This window comes from Geospiza fortis, unplaced genomic scaffold, assembly GCF_000277835.1.
Source record: "Geospiza fortis unplaced genomic scaffold, GeoFor_1.0 scaffold85, whole genome shotgun sequence".
Lineage (NCBI taxonomy): Eukaryota > Metazoa > Chordata > Aves > Passeriformes > Thraupidae > Geospiza > Geospiza fortis.
In genome coordinates this window covers 3471842-3480476 of record NW_005054358.1, presented here as the reverse complement: position 1 = coordinate 3480476, position 8635 = coordinate 3471842, and the positions used below count along the sequence as shown (strand labels likewise).

The following is an 8635-nucleotide window of genomic DNA, read 5'->3' as shown; positions in this document are numbered from 1 at the left end:
GTTTTGCAAGAGAAAAATGAAACATTTACTCCTTAACAAAAAGACTCTGGATGAAGAACTAGGCAAGTTCTTGAACCTGAAACTGGAAATTACGGGGGTAAGAGAAATCTGGTGGGACAGAAAGGTGTTTGCTTCTTGGGAAAGCTCAAAATAGCTTTGTCCATGGAAAGCCAGCATGGAAAGCTAATGATAGGAAAGCTCTTAGAAATGAGCAAGAAAGTGTGAATAAGAGTAAATCAGTTCCTCCTGAAGCTTGGTAAAAGTGTTTCTACTGGAGAGGAGCTGTAAAATGTCATATGGATATAGCCAGGGACCTCTAACCTATTACTAAAGAAAAAATAATATAGAGAATTATGCAATTATGGGAAAGAAACCTCCTAGTTGGAGACTAGTGAAAAATGCTTTCAATAACAGCATTTCCCTGGTAGTGTGTGATGTAAGAGTGGGCATCAAATAGTCAGTGACTCAAAAACAGACACACTGTTTTGCATTTACATCTAGTAGCAGCAATAGGTTGGATAGAAAGATAAATTTGAATGAAAATAGAATTTTTTCATTCAGTTATCACTTTGAGGCTGACTAACAAACATTTCCTGAAAAAAAAAATCAGAAACCCAAAAGTTCAAATATCCAGAGACATAGAGAATTGGTAAATAGGCTCAGTCAATGCAGAGAAAGATGGAGTTATAATGCAGAAATGAATAATTTACAGGTTTGGATCTCTTGAAATGGTCCATATGTTGGTATAAGACAATATTACACTTGTTAGGACCAGGAAAATCAGAATAAACTGGAAACTCTTTATTGCAGGTGAGAGGTGAAGAGAGCAGTTAATTGGAAAGTCAGGCTGGATGGAGCTCTGAGCAACCTGGTCTAGTGAAGGGTGTCCCTGCCCACGGCAGGGGTTGGAATTAGATGATCTTCAAGGTGCCTTTCAATACAAACCATTCCATGTTTCTATGATCCTCTGATTTATTCAATTGCGAGGCAACTATGAACCATCAGGGAGATGAAGAAGCAGAGGAGGTCCTTGCACACATCAAGGCAAGGCCTTTCCAGGGTAGCTGGGTAAGTGCTGATGCACAAGGACAGCTGGACTGCCGTTTACAGTTCTAAAGCCAGCTGAGAATCCAGATGTGTAGCACACCAGCATCGCATGGACAACCTTGCAGATAAATCTAGGCATTCAAAGTTTCTATTTTCTTAATATTTCAGTCCTATCTTAGATACTCCCCAGTATTTCCTGGCATATTGAGAGAGGTTTGGCATAGTAACTGTGGAGGAGGGATGAGCAGAAGATGGGTGATAATACGGGCTTCAGCTTTTGGTGCTGGGAGAAAAAGCACCCAGTGATCTGTATCTTGTTTGCGTGGAAATATGGTGTTAATTATCTTCATGACAGATAGATTTGGCAATTCATTTTAGCTGCTTTAGATCATACATTCCTCTGGCTGGTAGACCTTCAGAAAAAAAGAGAGAAATAGATCTTTGAGGTAAAGGAAGGAATGCCACAATAAGGACAGATGTTGCTGTGAAGTTTTGGTGTTGCATTCTGCAGGGATTTGGGTTTAGATGTCATCAGTGTGATATTCATAATTTCCCAGTCCATTCAGCAGGGCCAGGGTCAGGTAAATGCACTCTTCTTCTTGAGTTCAGGGCTAAAAGGCACAGCAATAAGAGCAATAAGTGGCTGTAAGGAAATTACAGGGGTAAGAGTAACCTGGTGGGGCAGAAAGGTGTTTGCTTCTTAGGAAAGCTCAAAATAGCTTTGTCCATTGAAAAAGAAAATCCTTTGTCTTGCTCATTTTGAAGAGCTACTGCTGATTCTCCAGCCTCTCTGCTTGTTCATATTTGTAGGAGACTTCAAACTAAAAAGTCACTTTCCATTTGTCTCAAGTTTTCCATTTCACTGACTCTATGCCCCTTCCAACTGGGGACCAGTAACAAATGGTATGTGCATCAATAAGGCAAATTTGGGAAAAAAATATTGTGTTGGATGAAGTAAAGCACGTGAAGTGCTGAGGACTCCTGAGCAATAGAACACTAAGGACCCACAAAGAGTGCCACAGGAGCCCTCCAGCCACCTGCCATCCTGAGGGTGGCAATTTCTCTGTCATTCTGCAAACACTCCAAGAAGCCAGAGTGAGATCTTAGTCCACCACCTTGAGGTGTTAAAACAGAGTTAAAACCCAAGAAGTGACATGGATTTTACAAGTTCAGCACTGAATGGAAGTCCTGATTCTAACAGCATATTTTAAAATATTGTACTTGAACAAGAACTGCTGTTTACACAGATGATGATCAGTCCCCTCCAACTATTATCAAGCAACAGAAAAGGTTTAGCCATAGAATGTCAGTGCAAAATAGCCAAAATTGAGAAGAAAAACCTATTCCCTGTACAAGAAAATGCAAGCCTCTCTCTCAGTGTTCCTTTTTTGAAGTCTGAATGCAGGATCTCTATGCGTCAGCTCGGTACCAAAGCTCTGGAAGGAATGGCTCAGAATAACATATCACAGGACTGCAAACCTGCCTCTCAGAGAAGCTCAATTCTGCAAACCCAAACCTTGTACCAGGGCTTCGTGCTGAGATTCTTTCTCAGGTTATTTCAGTCAATGCCTTTGTCTTGAAAAAACCCTACTGGTTAACACCACAAAGACAACCTGATCCAGTGCTGTCCACCACACTTTGAGGCTTCTTACAAAGTTTGTGGAATAAAACTTGGGAAAATTTCTAACTCTCTGAAAGTTTTTCAGTTAATCTGACAACTTTCCAAAACCAACCTCGGTGTGTCTTGGCTTGGTCTGCCAGAGGAGAGCACGTAGGTCTGGTAAGAGCACTCTGCTCCTCACTGTCACAAACTGGGATACTGGGATTGCCATGGGGAACATGGGCTGGGACTGACACCATCCAGAGAGTTCAGGGCACTGGCTGCTCACTGAGCGCTTCAAAAAATTAAAAATCCAAAAAGCTCAAAAAAAAAAAATCACTGAGCTCTTCAAAAACTCTCCAACACAACAATGTGAGTGTAAAAATCCTCCAGTAATGGTGAAAAGCCACTACCTCAATTGCCATTGTGACCATGTCACTCAGTATTTCCAGAGAACAGCCTCTGAGCATGTGCACAGCCCACACACTGCATTAAATTGTGAGCTGAGACTGTGAGACTTGCAGATGAGGCTCCTTCCTTATCAGCTGCTATGGTGTGAAGACTCAGCACTTCTCTGCTGCACCTGGCCTGACCTCTTTTTTCCCCCCACTGATTTATTTAGGTTTCTTCTCTTCTCCTAGGCTCTGAGTCTCATTTTGTATCCCAGACACCAGCAATCCTGGCTGATCACACATTGTGGAATTGAGTGTATCTTGCCTGGCTTCTGTAAGGTCCAAGGATAAAGTCCTGGATAAGATCCTGTCCCTCAGAAATTAATGTTTAAGCCTCAACTTGAGCCAAGAATTGAGATTAAAATTCTGCTTGAGAACAGAAGGTCTGGCATTATTTTGCATTTCTTAATAAAATGTTTCCACTGTTGTAGTTATTTACTCTCCTCTGTGGAGCAGCAACTGCTGACTAGGCAAGGGCTATCCATTAAAGGCTGTCTCTCCTCTCAGCTTAAAAGGAAGTTTCCTCTCTTTGACAGGAAGAAGGTAAAAGAAATTAATTTTTCTTTCAGCATCGCCACACCTGGGGAAAGGATCTTGCTTACAGATAACAGCGCAAGCAAATATTTTCTTTGGGAGAAAAAGAGAAAGTAAAAATCAAGGTCAGAGGAGGCAAGAGTAAAGATATGTGACTGCCTTCAAAATAGCCTTCCACAGAACCTGTGGGGGTGTTGTTTTATTTAATATGGAAAACATGCAAGGGCACCAAGGAGGAGCAGGCAACTGGCTTGGGGCTCACAGGGAGATAAAGGGGCTGCAAAGTCTGGCTGCACAAATATGCTGAACTCCAGTGGTGCAGAGTGAGGTAAACAGGCAGATGTGAACAGGGGAGAGAGACAGCATTTACCTCTACACACATTCATAAGCAGGAGCATGGCCCATTGCCTCTGTCCCTGGATTCCCTTGTCCTTTCCTTCCTGCTTAGGGAGTGCAGAGACTCTGGCTAGTCTTTGCACAGGGTTCCAATGGGAAATTCGTATTGCTTTTGCCTCTACCATGAAGCCACAACGCCATGCAGAGTTTCAGGGGGTTTGTTGTGTCTCAAGGTGTGGCCCAGCAGCAGCCTCTGGATCTCCCCATCACCAGGGGATACAGATCAGTGCTGTGCCCGGATGATACGATAAAAAATTCATCTCATTTCTCAAAAGTTCAAACACATGCAGAAGTCTTGAATCACAGAATGGTTTGAAGATCATATTGCCCCAAACCCCCTGCCATGGCAGGGACACCTCCCAGTGTGCCAGGCTGCTCCCAGCCCTGTCCAACCTGACCTTGGGCACTGCCAGGGATCCAGGGGCAGCCCCAGCTGCTCTGGGCACCCTGTGCCAGGGCCTGCCCACCCTCATTCAGCCAAAACAGTCTCAAAGCCATTTATGAGCGCTTAAGAATCTGCTTATCTCCTGACCCAGTGACTAAAACTTCACTTCCCAAGTGTCCTGCCAGAGCTCGCTGGCAGGATTTTCCCCCTGGTCCCCAGTAAGACACAGAGGAAGTGAACCCAGCTAGCCGGGAGGGTTTGGATGGGATTTGGTTCTGAGGTTGGCTGTGCCAGCTTCCAGGAGCATCCATTTCTGTCCACTGATCACAGGTGGAGCCCAGAAAGACTAAATTAAATGTTCTGTCTGGTTTTTAGCTGGCTGTGTCACTACCTGAGACATACAGATAGGGACAGTGCTGTTACCCACTGTGATGTAATCAATGAGCCTCAGGAAAACTGTCATTAATTCCTGGCTACTGATTTAATTCTTAGAACACTACTCCACTTGAGCTAGCTGTAAGCTAGAAATGACTCACAAAATCATAGCAAAAGACAAAGAAATAAAATTCAGAATGGAAGTTATGTTTGGGGTTTCTCTTTTTTCTTTCACATTGTGTTATGAAGTCAAAACTGGACCTGTTTCTGTGGGAACTTGTGCTAAGGTATGCAAATATTTCAAACCAAACCAGTCCCATTTTCCAATGAGAGTGGGCTAGGTTTCAGGCAAAGATGCTTTCACAGCAAAATCTTGGGAAAATTCACCACTTTCCACATTTCCAATATGCCAATATCCATCTCATGCTAAGTGCCAGCAATTGTTTGAACAAGGCTACAACCCAAGAAAGCACTTAAGCACATGCTTAACTTTCAGCATATGAGTAATCTTAGTGATGTCCTGGGTTTTGTTTTTAGATTCACTATTGTTAGTTACCTTAAATTTTGAAATCTGTAGGGACAATTTGCATCTTCTGAGATGCTTAATTGGGCTATGAAAAGGGATGGTAGCTTGTGATTACTGAATTGTTAATTAATCATTTTTATTCTATTTAAATATGCTTTAGAAGACCATAATGATGTATGCTTCCTTGATATTAGCTGTACTAATTAGATCATCTTTTCTAAATTAGAGTGCAGTTTTCTTAGCAGGTTTCCTTTTATCTGGTGTTCATTTTTCAAAAGAGCTTCATGTTGCTTCCACAGATGAGTGAATCATTTCCAGGGAATCACGTTATGCAAAAGATGTTTTTCTTCCTGGCAAATGCTTATGGGTAGATCACGGATCTCCTTGAAATTAGTAAATATTTTGAACTTTCCTCAACAGTAATGCATCCTTTTACTAGATGACTGTAATTGTATCTGGGATGACACTCAGTTTCTACAACAAACTGGTGCATTTGCCATGTTTCCCATTTCAGAACGATCTCACACCAACACAACTATGTTTAGTGACCCATGAAAGCAGAAAATGGAGTGGGTGAAACACATTCATACACATGAACACGCATGTGAATTACTTTGCACACTTTCTTGAGCAGTTAATTGGTGCTCCAGCACTGAAAGCCTTGTTCTCTCCTTCTCCACCAAAACATTACTTTCAAAAGATTGCCAAGGAAATTATGACCATGTTATTCCAGAGGCCTTCATCTAGGTTAGCTTAAACATTTAATTTGTGATATCTTAGGTAGACTGCATTATCCTTTCTAGTTAAAGAAAACCTGAATGACACATCTCTGTACAGCCAGCCCAGAAATTTCTCAAAAACTCTCCATGAAATCTCAGGCTCTCTCATTTGGGTTTAATGTCCCTGGTTTCAGAGACAAGCTATGAGGACATTCTATCTTGATAATTCTTGGCATGTCTGTCTGTCTGTCTGTCTGTCTGTCTAGTTCAACACCTTTACAATCACTTGTAGTGCTGGACATTAGAAGGATCACAGAATCACAGAATAATGAGGTTGGAAGAGACCTCTAAGATCATCGAGTCCAACCTGTACCCTAACACCTCACCTAGACTATAGCACCAAGTGCCATGTCCAGTTTTTTTTTTAAACACATCCAGAGATGGTGATTCTACCATCTCCCTGGGGAGAGCATTCCAGTACTTTATTATTCTTTTGGTGAAAAATTTCTTCCTAACATCCAACCTACACCTTCCCTGATGTAGCTGAGACTGTGTCCTCTGGTTCTGTCAGTGCTGCCCAGTGGCAGAGACCAATCCCATCTGTCTGCAACCTCCCTTCAGGAAGGAGTAGAGAGCAATAAGGTCACATCTAAGCCTCGTCTTCTCCAGGCTAAACAGCCCCAGCTCCCTCAAATGTTCCTCACAGGGTTTGTGTTCCAAGCCCCTCTCCAACCTTGTTGCCTCCTCTGGACGCACTCAAGCATCTCAACATGCTTCCTAAAGATGAGAAGAACAGGGCATTGCTTTGATCTATCCAGCTCTCTGGAAAGCAGCTACTTACGTGTCAACAAATCTCCTGCTGAGGTTTGAGATGACCACTGGAGATCCAGACTGGAAAGGGGGGTCCCGGACCACTTTGTACTGGATGGGTTTGCAGCCTGAGCACAGAGTGCTGTGGGGGACAGAGCTCAGCATGGCAGCGTCGATTTCCAGGTGCTCATCCAAGGTGTAGATCTGGATCCCATACACCTCCTCTCCCACTTGCCCCACATCCAGCTTTATGGTCAGTGGGATGTCACAGAAGACGTTCTGCGGCCCCAGCGAAATGTTCTTCCCGCTGACGGTGAGCAGCTTGATGTCATTCACTGCTCCACTGGAGTCCCAGTCTGGGGAAACGAAGGTCACCCAGACTGTGAGGGACTCGGGAGTCAGGGGGTAGCGAAATTCCAGCTGCAGGTAGCAGCCCTGGGGCTCGGGGCAGGCTGGGGGCACCGTGTGTTGGTTGACAGCCGAATTGGGACTCCACGTCCTGACACTGGATTTACAGGGCTGCTCCACGTCAGGGTGCCCTGGAAAGGAAGAAGGGATCAGAGGGCACAGAAGAAGTAGAAGTTAAAGAACATGAGTTTTCATTGGCTTCAGTTTAAGGGCAGGCTGGTGGCAGGAGAACATATCTGTCCAGGAAACCAATTATTTACTTCATCAGAACAGGCAGGGCCAGCACGGGGAGGAGGAACAGAACACCAGTGTCTCCTGGCCAGGTGGGAGACACAAACCCAGTTTAAGTGCCCAGCTGGACTGGACACCACAAAACACACTCTGTGCCAGTGCAGCTGGGCCTGCATTTCCTATTTCTAGTGTTTTTCCCTGTGCCAAACAATGGTATTTTCTACCTCTTCCACTTAGTAATTTACCTGATAAACAGAGTCACTTTGCCTCCAGTTCACCTCCTACTTATTCCCTTGCCTCTCATTCGAAAATACAATATTTTTCCCTTTAACAAAGACAAGAAAAGAGCCTTTGTTTGTTCCAAGAAGCAGTTGTGCTGTTCAGGGGCAACTCCTGTGGCATTTACAGGTTGATCTAGCATGTTGTGCAAGGCCCCATTTTTGGAGGCACATGGAGCACGGGTCTGAGCTGTCTCTTTGCTCTCATTGTGATGGAACAACAGGCACTTGTGCTTTTACTCTTCTCACCATTGGCTGTGTTCAACTACATGGGAGGTAGTACTAAAAAATAATGAAAGCCACAATGCTTGCTGGGTTCCCAAATACTATGGTAACATTACAACTTGGCGTGGAGTCACGGACTGCAAGATCCAGAGGGGTCAGACGGGTGGAACAGTTGGTAACAGAATCCAGTGAGAGCTATAAATTCCCTTTTCCTTCCCAAATAATCACACAAAAAGGGAGGCAAGCGTGACAGGGAGAAGGCAAAGTACAGAAAAGAAGATAAAGAAAGGTAATGAGAGGAGAGAAATGCAGAAGGCAGAGTGGGGAAAAAGGACAGCACAGTTGTTTGCAACTGAGGAAAAAAGCAAGATAAACTACTGGGCATACATGGACAAACAGGACATCACTACTAATTTAAAGAGAAAAGGGCAATGTGTGAAGGTTATTCTGATTGTCTGTGATTCAATGAAGTGTTAGAAATGTGTCTCTTTTGTCAAGGATAAACAGCTCAGGGAATTCTCCCATTCATACCAAATGAACTCAGATGCAGAATAGATTTCCTGGCAGCCTTCCTGTGATTCAACGTTATTGTCCTGCAGATGCCCAAATTTTCATGCTTCCCCCTCACCTCCCATATCCCAGAGCCCCT

At 43.8% G+C, this 8635-nt stretch overlaps 1 protein-coding gene across 2 annotated transcripts in view; it reads right to left on the bottom strand.

Moving 5' to 3' along the window:
- PAPPA (pappalysin 1) overlaps positions 1 to 8635 on the bottom strand; it is a 178281-nt gene that overhangs the window by 98302 nt on the left and 71344 nt on the right. For both annotated transcript variants that reach the window (XM_031059238.1, XM_005423806.2), the window contains exon 7: positions 6876 to 7383. In XM_031059238.1, coding sequence (XP_030915098.1) covers positions 6876 to 7383 — 508 coding nt within the window. The remainder of the gene's footprint in view (positions 1 to 6875; positions 7384 to 8635) is intronic.